This window comes from Lycorma delicatula, chromosome 10, assembly GCF_047948215.1.
Source record: "Lycorma delicatula isolate Av1 chromosome 10, ASM4794821v1, whole genome shotgun sequence".
NCBI lineage: Eukaryota > Metazoa > Arthropoda > Insecta > Hemiptera > Fulgoridae > Lycorma > Lycorma delicatula.
The window spans coordinates 90,547,027-90,568,092 of NC_134464.1; the positions used below are offsets into that span (position 1 = coordinate 90,547,027).

At 31.0% G+C, this 21,066-nt stretch overlaps 1 protein-coding gene across 1 annotated transcript in view; it reads right to left on the minus strand.

Moving 5' to 3' along the window:
- Positions 1–9,077: 9,077 nt before the first annotated feature.
- The window catches only part of fs(1)N (female sterile (1) Nasrat), a 120,530-nt gene continuing 108,541 nt past the window's right edge, over positions 9,078–21,066 (minus strand). The window contains exons 30-31 of the mRNA XM_075377087.1: positions 16,964–17,102; positions 9,078–9,394 (exon numbers count right to left, since the gene is read on the minus strand). Of these exons, the coding sequence (XP_075233202.1) occupies positions 9,198–9,394; positions 16,964–17,102 (336 nt within the window). The 3' untranslated portion in view covers positions 9,078–9,197. The remainder of the gene's footprint in view (positions 9,395–16,963; positions 17,103–21,066) is intronic.

Consider the following 21,066-nt stretch of genomic DNA (forward strand, 5'->3'; position numbering starts at 1 on the left):
GTAATTTGCTTATGCAAGCAAAAAATACATTACTAATTTATATTTTGAATTAATTTTTTGTTTTTGTTAATTTGTATTTAGATAGTTAGTAGTAATTAGTAAAATATGTATGTAAATATACTACTACCTACATATATATTGTAATATGTATAGTTTGACAAGTAAACAATTTTTTTTTATTTTTTTTTATTTTTTTTAAACATCCTTTTATTAATCTGAGTCATTATTTTATATTGCAGTAAAAATCATCACACATTACAGAATAATTTTGTGAAACATCTATAACCTCTCTTTTTCTGTTTAGCCTCTGGGGCTAAACAGTTCCTGAGGTGTGTAGTTGTGGTTAATTGAAAACTGAACCACCAAAAAACACTGGTATCCACAATCTAGTATTCAAATCTGTATAATAGTAACTAACTGCCTTTACTAGGATTTGAACCGTAGAACTCTCGACTTCAAAATCAGCTCATTTTTTGCTATGATGAGTTCACTACTAGATCAACCCAGTGGGGTAAACATCCATACCCTATATGTATTTAGATGTGATTTCTAATCAGAAATTACTCAATTGTACACTTAACATTGCCCTCCCTCAATGATTACTAAATACAATCGGAATACGAGCCCCGATAAAAAATAAGACATTCACAAATCACAATTCAATTTTACACTTAACATTGCCCTCCCTCAATGATTACTAAATAAAATCAGAATACGAACTCAAAGTTTACACTAAACCTTGCACGCCCTCAATGATTACTAAATCCAATCAGAAATGGAATTTGATAAAATGTAACCCAATGAAAAAACACATTCACCTATCAGTTACGAATTTTACACTTAACGTTGCCCACCCTCAATGATTATTAAATCCAATCAGGAAAGGAAAGTCGATAAAATGTAAACCAATGCCTATGAGTATCAAAGTTTGCACTGAACGTTGCTCGTCCTTAATGATTACTAAATCTAATCAGAATAGGAGAGCCGAAAAAATGTAAATAAATGACACACACATTTAACTATCAATATCAAAGATTACACTTAATGTTCCCCGCCTTCAATTATTACTAAATCCAATAAGAATAGGTAAGCCGTTAAAATATAAACCAAACACACATTCACCAATCACTATTCAATTTTACACTTAATGATACCCGCCTTCAATGATTACTAATCCAATCACAATAGGAAAGTGGATAAAATGTAAACCAATGCCAACACATGGTCATCTACCAGTATCAAAGTTTGCACTTAATGTTGACCACCCACAATGATTACTAAATCCAATCAGAAAATAAAAGTCGATTAAATGTAAACCAATGACAACACACGTTCTCCTATCAGTATCGAATTTTACACTTAATCTTGCCCGCTTTCAATGATTACTAAATCCAATCAGAGTAGGAAAGCCGATAAAATGTAAATTAATGAAAACACACATTCAACTATCAGTATCAAAGTTTACACTAAATCTTAAATTTATTAGTTACCATACCAGTTTCACAATTCTATAATGTCTACAAATTCTGTAGATTTTTATTTTAAAAAATGGGGAAGTTAAATGAAATTGTGTAACTATTGACAAACTAATACTCAACTAGTGTCAGATCCATAAAAATGTCATGTCTTTTAAAGCTTATAACAATATATACCTGACTGACCCCAGCCTTAACTAAATTTAATTCTTCAATTTCATTGTCACGGTTCAGTTAGTAGACAAAACTGGTTGGCTTGAGTCTTTATGCTGTAAGCTATTGAGAGGCATAATAATTACAAACCTCAACTTTTCTTCTTAATACGTAGTAAAAAAACAGTTTTTTTCCTTAGCTATAGCCAAGAATAAAGGGAAATGTATTATTACAATTTCCTCTATTTCTCTGTTCTTAGTTACATTGAAAAAAGATTCAGTGAAAACAGCTCATGCATTTAAAAAGAGGCAGTTAGTAGCTTAAAAAACATAACATCTGATCCAGAACATCCTATCAAATAAAATACAGTTATCTAGGAATAATGTACAAAATCACTATTGTGAAGAATCTATAATGATTAGGGTGCACAAATGAAAAAATACAATGAAAATGTTTTTTTTTTTTCTTTTTGAAAATTCAAATAATCCATTTAACATATTGACCACTATGCTAAAAAAATTAAATATAAACCACCAAAACAAAGATAATTTGAACAATAGATAAGTTAAACTTACTACATTAATTTCAAGAATCAATTTTCACAGGATCCGCATCTTCAGTTATTAAATTTTATAATTATTATAAAAATATAATATTTATGATTTGTTAATGTGTCAAAATTGTTTTTTGAAAATATTTTAATTTATTATGGATGATAAATTAATTTTGGACATCAAAATTTACCTTTTCTCAGTTTTCTATGAATCTCTCAATCACTTCTGCACCTGTTCGGTGAAAGCTGAATATTTATCCTTCTTTCTTGCTTTCAGGATCACTAATCAGCTGTTGATTTGTAAATTATGCCATCAGCAGCAATCTAATCTACTGTTTATCCTAAAAAATTTATCCCTAAAATTTGATTTTAAAAACTTTTCCATATCATATCAGAACTTAAATTTAATAAAATTAAATATACTGCTAATTTGTTTGTTCAATCTATTTATTTTTAATTTTATAATTACCTACTAAAATTAACTGAATAGCATGTTTTTATAGTAAATTCATAATTTAATATCCCAAACATAATCCATTTTTCTTATTTTTAACTGAAGTGTTTGCAATAAATTACTATAGTGTGCAAAATAATCCACACATAGATGTTATTTAATAAAAAGTAACTTTATTTAGAAAAAAAGATCATACCTGTACAATTTGTGATATCTAGTAATTAATATATCTTCCTTTAATTATTTCACGTACATGATTTGGCATAGCATATTTTTTTTATTCATCATGAACCATACTGATGTTATTACTTTAATGAGGTCAATTGTTGTTGTATTTTTAGAGTCTTTTTTAACTATTGCCCAAACACTGTCAATTTGGTTTAAATTTGGGGAGTTATCTAGCCAAAGATTTTTCCAGTTTTTTGGTAGTATAGCATGGCACCAAATCTTGTTGGAACACTCAGTTACCTGATGGTAATTTGTTTTGAATTGTGTCACATCCCTTTGCTTCAGAATCTTAATGTATCCATCGGTTTTCAAATACCATCAACTGGAAGTAATGAACAAAGCTGCTTTTTAGCTGGCCAATGAACTTTCCATCCAGCTGCAAGAAGTCAACGTCTAACAATCGTCACATGTAAATCTGTTCCACTAGCTGCTAATTCTCAATTTAAGTCGACAGTATATTATTTTGGACCAAGTTTAACTGATCCTGTGTTGAGGATTTTTTTTTATGGACTCATTTACCTTTTCTTTAATGTGAAAAGGAACAATTTCTTTAATTTGTTTTAAAATAGCATTCACCATCCCCAGTCCAATACCACACTTAGAAGCTATTTGTCATTGTGTCATACTGGCATGCTCAGAAAGAGAAACACATCAGAAAACAATACCTCACAATACCTATGTGAGGTATTGTTTTCTGAGGTATTTGTTTTCAACTTAAAGAATGGTCTTAAAGATCAAACAGTGTTGCCATAATAAACAAAAAATTCCCTGTGTTTGGACTAATTTGTACATTACTGTAAATCTTAGAAAATCAAATCTGTTCCTTAAAGAGCTATTAAAAATTAATCTTTTATAGGCATTCCATTAGCTATTAAATTAACAGGGTTTCTGCAAATAAAAAAAAAAATTACTTAATTTTAATACAAAGTTTTTTTCTAAATCCTCGTTTGTTTTTGTGAACTTAACCAAATTTTCAGCAAACCTGTTAGACAATGGATTAGATTTGGTTCAATAAAGTCACTCCACACAACGTAAGAGTTTTTACATCATAAAAGTCTTTATTTGTAACTATGGTATTAAATATTAGGTATGTGATACCCAATATTTCCAGACATGTACCACTATATTCAGGATGATGTTGTTTCTCCATAACACAAGATAAACAATTATTTGCAAGGTTTTCAACATCCAAATTTATTACTATCCATTAAATAAATAATCTTGGAACTAATTCTGTGTTCCTAATTTCTGTGTTGTCTCTAATATTGCTGATCATCATAATTTGAGTATGGGGATAATTTTTTTTTGAGTTTTTTGATAATCAGGTTTGAGTTTCATTTTAATTGTGTTAATGGATAAATGAAAAAAATTGAAAATCTACTATCAGTAAGTTCCTTCACAAGATTAACTAGATTCTAATTACTTATGCATACATACCATATGGGTATGTATGATGAAACATTGCAGGTACCAGTGCAATCTGGCTTAACATTTAAAACTTAACATTTGAATTTCAAACTCAACTTCATAAAAATAAAGCATATTGTCAAACTAATAGAAAAGCTGAAAAATCTTTTTTTGAACCAAAAATACTTAACAGAGGTTTACAATCTTAAATTATAATAAATTTTATATCATACATACTCTGATTAATTTTTTTAATATTGTAAACTAAAGCTCTTTACTTATCAATCTGTAATTACTTACAAAGTTTTTCAATATAATCTTTATAGATAAAAGAAGACTGTTATATTTGAACAAAAAGTTCAAATACAACACACATCATTCCTTTACAAAGTATTACTGATTTCTTTTGAATCAGGTTCTCATTAAAACATACCATATTTTGTAAACTTAAAATTTTATAAAATAATGTTCAGTATATTAATTTTATACTCTTAATAAAATTTTAAGTGCTAAATATAAAAAATAAAATTAAATTATACACTTAAGTAACTAATATACAGTATTACAGTAAAATAAGGAAAATTAGGTGATTATATAAAGTTGCAAACAGATTTTTAGATGAACTAAAGGTAATAACAATTGGTAACAAATTCTTATAACAAAGGTGAAAAAAAAAGCGATGCATTAAAACCATCAGTGTTATTTAGTTTTGCATTACCTGTTCTACAACTACAGCACAAATTACAAGGTTTAATAAGCGATTAAATAAAGCCAATAATCAAGGATGTTGCAATATATGCAGCTTAAAATCATTATTGAACTATGGAAGGAAAGGAATAAAATACATTAATTCAGATTTATTTTTGTATTTTTATGATTTTACATTCATATATATATGATTTTTTCTTTAAATCTGCCATTAATTCATAGAGGAATCAAGTGGATGGGCAATGGAGTAATCTACCAATTCAGATGGACAAATTTTTGTCTCACTCTTACCATACTGTTTTCACTCCCTGTCTCTCGCTCAGCTTTCTCTTTCTCAAGTTGCATGAATCTACAGAATTCAAGGCCCTTCACAAATACAAAAGATCATGTACTATTCTTTAAAAAAATACATATTCTTATATGCATTTTTGGCATTAAATATGCCATTTTTAAACTCTGACTCCCCTCTGGAGGAACCCCTGATGTTACAATAGAAATTTCCTGAAAGAGTTCCTCTTAATTTTTGCTGCAGAACCCAAATCAGGTGTCGAAACCTGGAGGGTGAATAGTCTGAATTCACTTGAACTGAATTGGTAAATTACTCAGCATCAAAGATACAAATTATTAATTATTCATAAACTAATTTTTCATGTAACAATAAGAAATCATCAGTTAGAAAGTGCTGTTTTTTTTATTCAGGGCCTATGGCCAGTTATTTGCCTAGTTTGTGTAATGAACTTGTTGCATTCATAGATTGCTAGGTCAGGATGTGTGGTTAAAAAGAAGCAACAAGAGAGTGATGATTAGAAGCTGTACTAAGGATCTGTCAGTGATAAAATATAAAGATTTATCCTGGCCTCAAACTATCAATCTCCTTCATAACAAGGCTAGCACTAACCATCTGTAGTGCTGGAATATATTCACTCCAGTAACTTTATAATACTTTACTGTTACAATAAATCGTCAATAATATCAGCTAAAGTTGGTAAGAATATGTTTAATTCTTTGAGATTCTTGTTAAAATAACTAATCCATCAGTGTTATAAAAAAAATCAATAAACATATTCTTTCATCATTTTTCTGCTGTATTTTCACCATTTTTGTTTAATTCTTAATTCTATTTTCTCAATTACTAATGTTGGAAATGAATGTATTATCTTTCCTCTAATCTAATATTGTTATCAACATCAAAAATTTCTTCAGTCAGGCTTTATAGGATTGCCATGAGACAGTATTAATGAACTAAAAATAAACATTAATGCTAACTGATCATTAACAAGAAAATAACATTATTAGTTTGATTAAGATTGCTTCTTTTTTTTGTTGAAGGTGGAGACACTATTAGCACACTATAAAATAGGTATATACAGGTTAGTTATAAGTTTCATAAATTTTGGTTTGTCCGTTTTAAAGCAGTACAGTCCGTTAAAATGTTATATATCAGTTCTTGTAAATTCACTATCGATATTAGTTTTAAGTTAGTATAAGTTTAATTCCACCTAGAGTACGTGGTATATAAAGTGCAGTGCTCCTAGCGGAGAGAGGACCACTTAGTTACGTATTTTTCTTAAAATAATTTTATTTTAATTTTTATTTATATCTCGTTGCCAGCAAGGGCAGGCAATTTTTAAGACAAAAATTAGGACTTAGGATATATTTTTAATTTTAATTTTAATTAGTGAGTCGTTCTTGGTGGAACGACTCAGTACATCAAAGACAAATTTTTCAAGTCTTCTCGTCATTAGTAGGAAAATTTACTTTTCCTAATATCTAAGCCTAGGGGCCTCCTAACACCAAACCCTGCTGGGTTTCGGCCGGACCTCCCTACCTCCACCTCAAGTTTCATGGGGAGCATTTTTTTACCCCCCTCGGACCAAAAATAATTTTCTTCCCCCTCACACAAAATTATTCTCCTTCTTCCCCGCGTTCGCCCCAACTGACTTGTTTCATCAAATCTTCAAAATGAACTGAGTTATAGTCTCCGGAAGTTCAGGAGCACCTGTAACAAAACCAGTTAGACCAGAAATGAACAGTGCAAAGGAATCAGCAGCAAAAACTAGTGAAGAAATGATATCGGATTTGTATTTTCAGTTGGAAAATAAAGGACACGTACAAAAATCAGATGAATTCTCCTTGCAACAGATTTTCTATTCCGCTCAAATTTAGTCATCCTTGAGATAAGGCGACGTAATTTGTAACATTTGATATTGAAAGATGAATATGTGTTGTCATTGGTTTACATTTTAACGACTGTTATTTTCTAATACGATTAATAATCATTGAGGGCAAGCAAGGTTAAATGTAAACTATGATACTGATAGTTGAACGTGTGTTCTCATTGGATTACATTATTTTACTTTCCTAATCTGACTTGATTTAGCAATCATAGAGAGGGGCAACGGTAAGTATAAAATTTGATACTCATTTGATACACATTGATACTCAATGTGTTATCATTTGTTTCATTTTATCGACTTTCCTATTGATTGGGTTTAGTAATCATTGAGGGCGGGCAAAGTTAAGTGTAAACGTTGATACTAAAAGTTGAATGTGTGTAGTTATTGGTTTATTTTTATCGGGGGGTCGTATTCTGATTGTATTTAGTAATCATTGAGGGAGGGCAATGGTAAGTGTAAAATTCGATACTGATAGGTTAACGTGTGTGTTCATTGTTTTACATTTTATCAACTTTATCTTCTAATTGGATTTAGCAATATTTGAGAGCGGGAAACATTAAGTGTAATCTTAGATACTGACAGCTAAATGGGTGTTGTCATTGTTTTACATTTTATCAACTTTTTTCTTCTGATTGAATTTAGTAATTATTTAGGGCTTGCAAGATTTAGTGTAAACTTGGAAATTGAAAGTTGAATGTGCGTAGTTATTGGTTTATTTTTTATCGGGGGGCATATTCTGATTGTATTTAGTAATCATTGAGAGAGGGCAATGGAAAGTGTACAACTGAATAGTGACTTTTGAATATATGTTGTCTGGCTTTCCAGACAAATTTTACTGGCTTTCCTATTCCTATTGGATTTAGTAATCATTGAGAGAGGGCAACGTTGAGTGTATAATGCGAATCTGATAGGTGAATGTGTTGTCATTCACCACCTAATGACAAAATCATTATTGTTGGAATACAGCAGAAAGTCATCATTTCTTACTTTCTAGGCGAGTCAAATTTTGAATATTGTGTAGTTAAGAATGCAGAAAGTATTAAATTGTTTGAAATTATAAATGCCTGTCTCTCGGAAACCTTGCATGATGGGAAAAAACCAATATCAAATTTGAATTCGGAAGAAAAAATACTATCAGAATCATAATTTTTCTTTCCGAGAAAAAAAAAAAATTTTATGTTGTTCTTCAGTGTTTGTTAATTGTAAACATCTTACAGACAAGACGTTACATTTTTATTAATGTATAACTTATTTTATTAATTGCCAATTGACTATTATGAACGTCCAATTTTACCTCCAATTTAATTATAATTATACATAAAAAATTATATACATGAATATTAAATTAATAACTTCAAATAATCCCTGATGATGGAGAAGTGACTCCAAAGGCGCTCACATACTTAGATTGTTGGTAAGTGGAAATATTACTTTATATATAAAAAAATATTGTTAGATTTTTATATTTTCCAAAATATTGGTTTCAGAAAAAACCGTGAATAAAATTCATGGTTTTTTTTTTCAGTATAAATTTTTTTTTCTCAGACTTTTCTCATATTTTGTATTCAAATGAGAACAGGTGAGTCATATATAGAAATTCAATGTGTTGCTATAAGTTTCATTTTTTAGTTGAATAAAAAGATTATTATAAAATTTGTAAGAAAATGAATTTCCTTACATAATACCACAGGTAAAAAAAAATATCAATTTTTTTTTTTAATGTAATATGTAATGTCTATTACATCCAAAATTATAAATAAAAAAGGAGGATTGGATTTTTTCACAAGAATTGGTTGATGTTTAGTTCATTGTTTTTTTTTTACAGTAGACCTTAATATTATAAAACATGCATTATATATACTATATAATATATATTATTGAAAGTATTTTTGGGAAAGGTAAACAAATTATTTAAATACACATTTTATGTAAACCATTATTTATTATAAATACTATAAACTTTCACATTATTCAATAAATTATCGAACAGTTTTTTAAGATATATTTTTATAAATATATTCCTTTATTCCTTGTATTGTTTTTCAGATGTTACAATCTGGTGATATTCCATTATAAGGATCACCAGCCATATTTCCTTTTATAACACGCACTATATTAGCTCCATGTAAAATCATTAATGGTATTTGATTCAGTTTACTTTGATATGGTAATGTAACGGTAATTAAATTTTCTGATGGCATGCGATATGATAAAATGTTTAAAAATTCAATATTTTCATCTGAAAAAGAAGACATTTTTCTTACCATTAAATATTTTAAACGATGGAAAACACATGACTGATTAGAATACTATTGTAAGAAACAAAAATCATTTTACAAATTATTTTACGTTGTTTTAGAGAAAATCATTTCTCTAAAGAAATCCTTAATTCATTGCTTTACAACATAATCTTCATGCTCCCTCAAACAGATTTTATTGGTTAAAAGAAATCTACACAGAATGTAGATTATTATACAAAATATAAATTTTTGTACATTTTTATAACAGATTTTTATGCAGACACAATTTTTAAAAAAATTAGCTTCAAAATTTTTTCTCAGTGTGTTTGTACATTGGCAAGAATTTAGGAAATCTTAAAATTCCTATTACACAGTTACTTTTACAATATTTATTTCTTTTTTTTTTATCTAATAAGATATTTCATATTATAAGTGTTTAGCATTTTATATACCTCTTACCTCAATATTCAGCTCTATTGATTGTTACACAATTTAGTACAATTCTTTTCCATATAATGAATATAAATTACTTAATAATGTAATTTGAGCAAAATATTCTACCGCACAATACAGCTTTATGCAAAAACACATTATGAAGATACATACAGAGTGAGCAACATAAAACCAAGCCCATAACATAACCGACTAATCATATTGAGAGTCGTCTGATGCAAAACATTCTTGTCAATCGTGTTGATTTTTCATTGAATGTTCACCTTCAGTTCATCAATATTGTGGGGATTAGATGCATAAACTCTCTCTTTTTTAAGTAACCCCAAAGGAAGTAGATAACTCTGTTTTTGGTGGGTCTATCTGTCTACCAACAATGTTTTCGAGAAGCCAATTACAATAATTAAGTCGTTTCAGTTTGTCTGTCTCATTCAGTTGTTGCACAGTTGTAACGCAGTACGGTTTCAATTTTAATTCATGAAGAATTTTACGACAAGATGTGTATTTAACAGTAGACTGTTGGGATAACTTGCAAAGTGATATTTTTGGACTGGCAATAATTATTCTTTCAAAATCGGCAATGGCCTATGAAGTCCTAACGGAACATTGCCTATTTGTTTTGCATTTAAAACCAAACTTGTTGTAAACCATTTTTTAACTAAACCGTGCACAATACTCTTTGTTGAGATACAGGCATTTGAAAATTTTTCAATGACTACTTGACGTGATTCTTCAAACAATCCAGAACGAATATAAACCTTAACTATAGCTATCCTCTCCTGGATTGAATAAGGCATTTTACACAGACACAACTGCACTCACTATACTGCACTGTAACAAAACATATACTGCACCGACATGTAACCACCTGACAAATGGCAGCAACAATCAGTAGTAACACATACTAGTCGTGCTAGTTGTGTGAGTCTTTCATAAATAGTGTTGGGTAGTGGTTTCATTATGGGTTTGGATTTATGTTGCTCATGCTGTACGATATTTACAATAAAAATAATAAAATAAATATTTACACAATATGCTCGTATATAACAAAGTAATTAGCAATATTCAAAGTAAACTTAAGTTATTTTGACAGTCCCAGAAAAATTTTATGCTTGACTAATTATTTTAGTCAAGCATTAAATATTATAAAATAATTAGTTTAATGCTGGCATTTTGATTTGACGTAAATGTTTTCAATTTTATTTTTAATATTTATGATTTGTTTTAGAAAATCTTTATTTATGTCATGAAATTAGATCAAATTGGCCAAATAGCCCCTAAAATTTATTTATTTGATGGTGGCATATATGTGATTCAATTTCTGTGTCTTGTTCACTCCTTTATTCTCAAGAAAACACTTTTGATAATAATATTGTTAACAAAAGCTACCATAGAAGCTGGAGTATGCAATTTTGGACTGGCAATAATTCTCCTTTCAATATCGTCAATGGCCTGCAGAGTCCTACTGGAATGTTATGTAGGGTTATTGACCGCTACATAAAAATTCTAATCAATTTCCTGAGATGACTACACAAATATTCAACTGTTTGATTTACCCGCTTACAAAAAAGTTATCTTTTTCACCCAAGTAGTTTTCATTTCTGGATTTAGAACAAGGCCAGTGTGTCAAAATTATTTTTTTACAGTTGTAGTTGTATTTCACATGTTTTGCAGTAGGCTTACTGCATTGTAAAAAAAATCTTTTGGAAGGGAAAATTCAGCAAGTCAAAACACTTTCTTTTGATAATAATCTTGAATACATTTTGTATGGTACATTGGCTGTAGAATATATGTGTTATTGGTTGGGAAGAAACAATTTTAACTTTTTTAATTAACTGATATCAATGTGCCCTGTTCAATCTACCAGTTACAAAATTTTCTGATTAACCTTTCTAAATTCATTATTCCATGAATGGATGGATTTCTTCTTCAAAAATCTCAGAACTCATTCTTGTTGATTTGTTACTTTAATACTTAACTGATAGGTTTTTAATATTTTTCAAAACAACTCAAATTCTGTAACTTATCAATTAATAATAATGGACATTTTTCTATTTCTGATGTTTGCTGCCACAGTAGCAACTTCTTTAATTGATATTTTTTTGCTGACATATTTTTCACATTAAAATTTAATATTTTTTTCTGGAAGCAATTACAAAATAAACCTATTTCATCACCACTGAATGTAGTAATAGTTTTCAACCAAGTATTTACAGAATTTAAATCAACATCCTTAGCTTTAAAATTTATTTTTACAAAATATTATAATATTATGGCTTGAATTTTGCCAGCCTTCTGATTGGGTAAGGTACCATCAAAATGTTTAAAATTTGGAAAACCAAGGAATTCTGCCAAGTTATTAAAGGGCTGTTTACTGGAATATTTAAAATCCTTATTTGTCAAAACTATTGCACAACTGCTTGATCAATTTGGTCGAATTCTAGTTTACAAACCTTTTTGAAGCATCTTCTTCCATTATTTTTTTCCATGGTTTTCCACAATACATTTGAATCAGGTAAATTATTTTTTTTTGTAAACATCAGTCTGCTGAAAACCCTTTCTAATCGGTGAATTACATTACTTTTTGGTCCAAAGACACTTCCAAAAAAAATTTGATTAAATAATTAATGAAAACAATAGGTAAAAACAACAATTTGAAATCATTAAAAATATAGAAGACTATGTGACGTAAAAAATTTGTTAATCACAACCCTATTTAATTGCATGTAATCTTTTTTTATTCAACTACAAGGAAGGTGAAGAAAAGCTTCTTAGCTTTAGCTGAAAGAAATTTTGATTTCTGAAGAGTAGGCAGTAAGTGAAGAAGAAAATTAGTGGTCATATAATCAAAGCTTAACGTTTCTTGTGACTGAAAGATCAGAAAATATCCATAATAATACTGATGACAGAATATCATGTAGTTTTCTTGATGAATTAATTCAACACAGAAGCTTGTATATGGGAATATGGAAATGGAGAATTTTGTAGCTTATGAGAAATGCCATACTTGACTGAAATTTGAACCTAGGACCCCCCAGATGAAAGACTGAAACGCTACTACTCCACCACTTTTTTTTTTTTTTTTTGTCTTCAGTCACTTGACTGGTTTGATGCAGCTCTCCAAGATTCCCTATCTAGTGCTAGTCGTTTCATTTCAGTATACCCTCTACATCCTACATCCCTAACAATTTGTTTTACATATTCCAAACGTGGCCTGCCTACACAATTTTTCCCTTCTACCTGTCCTTCCAAAATTAAAGCGACTATTCCAGGATGCCTTAGTATGTGGCCTATAAGTCTGTCTCTTCTTTTAACTATATTTTTCCAGATGGTTCTTTCTTCATCTATTTGCCGCAATACCTCCTCATTTGTCACTTTATCCACCCATCTGATTTTTAACATTCTCCTATAGCACCACATTTCAAAAGCTTCTAACCTTTTCTTCTCAGATACTCCGATTGTCCAAGTTTCACTTCCATATAAAGCGACACTCCAAACATACACTTTCAAAAATCTTTTCCTGACATTTAAATTAATTTTTGATGTAAACAGCTTACTGAAGGCTCGTTTAGCTTGTGCTATTCGGCATTTTATATCGCTCCTGCTTCGTCCATCTTTAGTAATTCTACTTCCCAAATAACAAAATTCTTCTACCTCCATAATCTTTTCTCCTCCTATTTTCACATTCAGTGGTCCATTTTTGTTATTTCTACTACATTTCATTACTTTTGTTTTGTTCTTGTTTATTTTCATGCAATAGTTCTTGCGTAGGACTTCATCTATGCCGTTCATTGTTTCTTCTAAATCCTTTTTATTCTCGGCTAGAATTACTATATCATCAGCAAATCGTAGCATCTTTATCTTTTCACCTTGTACTGTTACTCCGAATCTAAATTGTTCTTTAACATCATTAACTGCTAGTTCCATGTAAAGATTAAAAAGTAACGGAGATAGAGAACATCCTTGTCGGACTCCCTTTCTTATTATGGCTTCTTTCTTATGTTCTTCAATTGCTACTGTTGCTGTTTGGTTCCTGTACATGTTAGCAATTGTTCTTCTATCTCTGTATTTGAACCCTAATTTTTTTAAAATGCTGAACATTTTATTCCAGTCTACGTTATCGAATGCCTTTTCTAGGTCTATAAACGCCAAGTATGTTGGTTTGTTTTTCTTTAATCTTCCTTCTACTATTAATCTGAGGCCTAAAATTGCTTCCCGTGTCCCTATACTTTTCCTGAAACCAAATTGGTCTTCTCCTAACACTTCCTCCACTCTCCTCTCAATTCTTCTGTATAGAATTCTAGTTAAGATTTTTGATGCATGACTAGTTAAACTAATTGTTCTGTATTCTTCACATTTATCTGCCCCTGATTTCTTTGGTATCATTACTATAACACTTTTTTTGAAGTCTGACGGAAATTCCCCTTTTTCATAAATATTACACACCAGTTTGTATAATCTATCAATCGCCTCCTCCCCTGCACTGCGCAGTAATTCTACAGGTATTCCGTCTATTCCAGGAGCCTTTCTGCCATTTAAATCTTTTAATGCTCTCTTAAATTCAGATCTCAGTATTGTTTCTCCCATTTCATCCTCCTCAACTTCCTCTTCTTCCTCTATAAAACCATTTTCTAATTCATTTCCTCCGTATAACTCTTCAATATATTCCACCCATCTATCGACTTTACCTTTCGTATTATATATAGGTGTACCATCTTTGTTTAACACATTATTAGATTTTAATTTATGTACCCCAAAATTTTCCTTAACTTTCCTGTATGCTCCGTCTATTTTACCAATGTTCATTTCTCTTTCCACTTCTGAACACTTTTCTTTAATCCACTCTTCTTTCGCCAGTTTGCACTTCCTGTTTATAGCATTTCTTAATTGCCGATAGTTCCTTTTACTTTCTTCATCACTAGCATTCTTATATTTTCTACGTTCATCCATCAGCTGCAATATATCGTCTGAAACCCAAGGTTTTCTACCAGTTCTCTTTATTCCGCCTAAGTTCGCTTCTGCTGATTTAAGAATTTCCTTTTTAACATTCTCCCATTCTTCTTCTACATTTTCTATCTTATCTTTTTTACTCAGACCTCTAGCGATGTCCTCCTCAAAAATCTTCTTTACCTCCTCTTCCGCAAGCTTCTCTAAATTCCACCGATTCATCTGACACCTTTTCTTCAGGTTTTTAAGCCCCAATCTACATTTCATTATCACCAAATTATGGTCGCTATCAATGTCTGCTCCAGGGTAAGTTTTGCAGTCAACGAGTTGATTTCTAAATCTTTGCTTAACCATGATATAATCTATCTGATACCTTCCAGTATCGCCTGGCTTTTTCCAAGTGTATATTCTTCTATTATGATTTTTAAATTGGGTGTTGGCAATTACTAAATTATACTTCGTGCAAAACTCTATAAGTCGGTCCCCTCTTTCATTCCTTTTGCCCAGCCCGTATTCACCCACTATATTTCCTTCCTTGCCTTTTCCAATGCTTGCATTCCAATCTCCAACTATTATTAAATTTTCATCTCCTTTTACGTGTTTAATTGCTTCATCAATCTCTTCGTATACACATTCTACCTCATCATCATCATGGGCGCTTGTAGGCATATAGACGTTAACAATCGTTGTCGGTTTAGGTTTTGAATTTATCCTTATTACAATGACTCTATCGCTATGCGTCTTGAAATACTCCACTCTCCTCCCTATTTTCTTGTTCATCACGAAACCTACTCCTGCCTGCCCATTATTTGACGCTGAGTTAATTACTCTAAAGTCACCCGACCAAAAGTCGCCTTCCTCTTCCCACCGAACCTCACTAATTCCTACTATATCCACGTTTACCCTATCCATTTCCCTTTTTAAATTCTCTAGCCTACCAACCTTTTTTAAGCTTCTAACATTCCACGCTCCGACTCGTAGAATGTTATTTTTTAATTTTCTGGTGACCCCTTCCTTAGTAGTCCCCACCCGGAGATCCGAACGGGGGACTATTTTACCTCCGGAATATTTTACCAAGGAAGGCGCCTCCATTATTGTATATGTGAAAATGCAGAGCCACATTTTCTTGGAAAAAAAGCAGCTGTAGTTTTCCATTGCTTTCAGCTGCGCAGTACTCAGAGGACTGAGTGATGTTGATACGGCCGTTTAAGTCGTCCTGACTCACGCCCCTAACAACTACTGAAAGAGCTGCTGCCCTCTTTCAGGAATCATTCCTTAGTCTGGCTCTCAACAGATACCTCTCCGATATGGTTGCACCTTCGGTCCAGCTACTCTGTATCCCTGAGCACTCAAGCCCCCTCACCAACGGCAAGGTCTCATGATTCATAGAGGAGGACTCCACCACAAAGATCAGAAAAATAGCAAAATATAAATATGTCTGCCTGTATTTATAAAAATAAACAAAATTCCTGTATTGGATTACTGAACTGTAATTTCAAAAGAACTGAAACAATATAGTAAGTTTAACATGAGGGTTATTGAAAATAACCTTGCATTTTACAATCTCAAAATCAAGCCAGTAAATTAGTTACATTTAGTTATTAAAAAATGACTCATAAGATTTTTACTTGAAGATTACTTAATCTTTTTCAATATAATCTCTACTGATATTGATTACACTTTATCAGTCCTCTATATTATCTTGCATAAATTAATCACTGAATTGCTGTTGCAGTGTTAAATTTGTACCTTATGTTTAACATCATAATCCACTACAAAACATTTACCACCGAGTGAATTTTATCAGATTAAACAAATGAAATTTCTTGTTGCTGTGCTGGGTCTGTAAGTTAAATAATAAAGAAGTTGTACCCATAACTAGTCAACTCTCTCTTTAGTTAGTTGAGCCATGTGATGTCTTGATTACCAAGGTGGAGTAATATTCTTCTAGTCTTTGAATTAAAATCCAAAGCATCAACTTAACAGTATAATGGCCAGTGTTAATAGCTCAATGTGTTGTTATTGTTCTTTTTCAATTTACGATAAATGTATTTATTCTGTAGAATGTAAAAAAGCGATTGAAAATGGGTGAATTATTTTGTTGATCTTATATAAAAATATTCAATGTGAATAAGGAAATAAAAATAAGAAATTGAAAAAACACAACTTACCTTTTTGCCGATAAACTTGAAGTGTGGTTCTATTTTCAATGAAAGATATCCAATACTGTCCAGGAATATCTAACCAATTCAGTGCATGAGGTTTTAACGTCAAAATTTTATTTTGCAATTTACCATCAAGTTTATAAATCTACAAAAAAATTAAGGTTTTTTTTTAATTATGTTTATTTTCTATTAGCAAAACTTATAAAATTCATACTTCTTATTATCAAACAAGAATGGAGATGTGGCAGGAGTGTAATTGAGCATTAGCATATTGTTAATAAAAAGAATAAATAAATATTTATTTATTTATCCAGCTTCACAGTTTGGTAAAACTAAAGGCTTTCAAAATAAATTTATTATTTAAAAAATTATACTGCCTTCATATTATCAACATTTTTAGTGGTATAGAGGCTTCTTTTTCTTTCACTGAAGACTGTGGGCCCTTTTTTATGAGATGGTAGTATAAAATATTTTATTTTACGATTAAAAAAAAATTAAGGGAAATATAGTTAAAATCTGTCAAATTTATAATTTTGCATCGTCATACCTGTGTTAAAACGATTTCACTAATGCTTTTCTTTTATAAATGGCCTTAGGCACGTGCCGAATTTATGTCCAACGTAATCGGCTAGCATGTTAGTATTCCATTTCCCTATATAGCGGCTTTCCATCACTGAAATGTCTTGGTGGAAACATTCACCGAGTTCGTCATTTACGTCTCCGAGGTTGTCCGGGATAAAATCCAGATGTGAGTGGAGGAAGTGTATTTTCAAAGACATATTACATCCCATAGCTCTGTGTGAATTAAGAAGTTGATTAATAATATCGTGGTAATTGTTTATTTAAACATCTTTAAGTAAAGCCCAAGCTGCACTTTGTACATTATTTAACATCGATTTTAATATATCATCTTTGACCAACTCTCTTATTTGAGGATCAACAATATTCCTTCTTTAATTTTTCCTTCACTTACATTCGGAAATTTCTCCCTGATGTACAAAAATCCGGGACTATCCTTTTTCATAGCTTTTACAAAATTTTTCATGACTCCTAGCTTTAAATGGAGAGGGGATAAAAATATTTTTTTGGGTCAACTAAGGGCTCACGAATAATATTTTTCCCATTTGGAGTTGTTGTCTCATTTCTTCCACTCTTTGGTAACATTATGTTTATCCCAAGCTCGGCTGTCCCATTCGCAAATAAAACACATGTACTTAGTATAGCCTTACTACATGCCTAACAAAATAGCTATAACTTTATATGTTTTTTTTGTTCATTTAATTTTTTGATAAATTTAAATCCCTAACCAAATCATTTAATTCACCTTGTGATATAAGATGTGGCTTATTGGAAGATAATTCGAAATCAAAATCATTGTTGTCTTCTTCAATACTGCCTCATTCTTCATTGCTGCTTTTGAAACATACATTCACAGGTGGCTCAGGAACTGGAATAATTTCACTGTGAGGTACAGGCCTGATTGCAGATTGCAATGAAGGATAATTTACAGAATGTTTAGATTTTTTAGAAATTCCAGACACACTTGTTAAACAAAAGTAACAATCGGTTACATGATCCTTTGGTTCAGCTAAACCATAGGTACACCAAATGGCAAAGCCTTCCGTGTACCTTTCAGCCATCCTCTTAAATATACAGAACAATTACTGCATACTATATGAGGAGCCCACATCTTGTCCTGATCACCAATTTTAGACTGAAAGTACAAATTATATGCTTTTTTTAATTAAAGGTGTAATGTTTTTTCTATTTGATTTCACAGTAAACTCACCACATATATAACAAAAGACATCTACATCATTTACACAATTTCAAGGCATTATGACACTGCACTATTAACAAATTTACAGCAATAAGACTAAACAAAATTAATTCATTCCTAAATCCAGTGCTTAATACAAACAACACAGCTGTGTTTTCAGCTACATGTTTTGACCTGCACAGACATGATTAATCTTGTCCATGAAGGCTCACTCTTCAGTATTAGATATGATGTCATAATATGTGATATGATTTAATTCTTTGTATAGTATTGTTTACGAATTATGTTAACAAAGTTAAACAATAAAAAATGAGCTAAAAAAATACAATATAGGAGCTTAAATGTTGAAAAAATCCTTTAATTAAAATTTAAAAGTTTTTCAAAAATGATGGGTGATAGAAAGATTGAGTTTGTATTGGTTTTCAGCATCAAAAATCGGATTCGGATTACAATCATGTATCGCACATTAGGAAACAAAAATTATCTTTATCAGTGTTATTTGCGTTCAGTTTAGCTGATAGTAAAATAAACTTATTATATTAGTAGTAACATAAGCACAGTTTCCTATGACCTGGATATAATTGACTAATGATAAGGATTATATTTAAAGATCACTTTTACAACCAAACACTAAAATAAGTGCTTTCTGTGACAGACAGTCAGAATTAGAACATTTTTTCTCTCAGTACAAAATCTTAGTATACTGTAATGATGTGGACTCTGGAAGCTTTGGGACGTATGCACCGTCCTGACGAATGGCGACTTTTTATAGACTCGTCAAAGCTTAGTTTTTTGAAAGCATTTTTACATTACATTGGAAATAAATACTCATCAATATCATTAGTATACACTGTTCACATGAAGGAGTCTTATGAAAATATGAAACTTGTTCTGAGCAGGATTCAGTATGAGAAATATTTATGCATATTTGTGGAAATCTAAAAGTAATAGAAGATACACTATGTTCTGTTGCTTTTTGTGCAAGTGGGACAGCAGGGATAGGAAAATTCATTACATAACAGGGCAGTAGCCAAAGAGAGAGGTACTGACTGTAGAAGAGAAGAACTGGTTGCTTGTTATAAATTGGTTAAGTGGACTGTATAATAAATGACACATTTTGAACGTAACTGTTACTGATTGACATTATTATTATATAGATTGACAATCCATGGTAATTGTATACCACTAAACTAAACAAACTTTGTGATTAAAACCTAACAAATAAGTGGATATTACGTCCACATCATCAACTCAACTCCGAGAGCAACACACACGAACAAAGGAGTGGTAGAACTCCCCACCCCACAACACACAGACACGTACACAGATAAATATCCAACATGCCCCCCACCTTGAAGGAACACCTTCAAAAAATAAAATTAATTTACATGAATATCAATAATACATGAGACTACATAATAAAAAAAAGTAGAACATGCACATAATATACAAGAAAATCATAATGTAACAATAAACTTATTGTTTTGGTAATGGACATATTTTTGAAATTGGTCTTTTTAATGTTCCGGTTGAAATTTTACATGTCACCATATGCATTTTTCCATTGTTTCCAGGATGTATATTGATGACATGAGCCATTTTCCATTGGAATGGAGGGAGATTGTCCTCGTTGATGACGACCAAATTGTTTTCTTGCAATAGTTTTTCCATTGTGATCATTGCTGAAGATTGTTCAGATACTCATTGGACCAATGAGACCAGAAGTACTGCACTCGTTGCTGAATCTGTTGCCAGTGATTAAGTCTATTTACAGGAAAGGGTTGTAAATTTGGTTCTGGAAGGCTGCTAATGATATCACCTATTAGGAAATGTGCCGGTGTTAGAGGAAGAAGATCAAAAGGGTTGTTCGGTATTGGAGTTAAGGGTCGGGAATTTACACATGTCTTGATTTGAGTCAGTAGAGTGGTAAACTCTACTATTGTCAGACTGTTAGTACCGATTACTCTTTTCATGTGAATCTTAACAAGTTTGACTGATGATTTCCAGAGTCCGCTGAAGTGTGGAGCACTGGGAGATTGAAAGTGCCATTGAATACCTGCAATGGATAAAACTTCTGCAACACTCTCCATGGAAAATTGTATACCATTACACTAAAGAAACTTTGGGATTTAAATATAAGATATCGACATTATGTGCACTTCATCAACCCAACTCAATTAACACCGAGAGCAACAAACACAAACAAGAAAGTGGGAGAACTCCCCATCACACACCACACAGAAAAATATCCAACAAGAATATTGTTAGTCAGACATTAGTAAAACCAGAAAAAGTTTATCTTCCACCACTTCACACTAAGCTAGGTTTA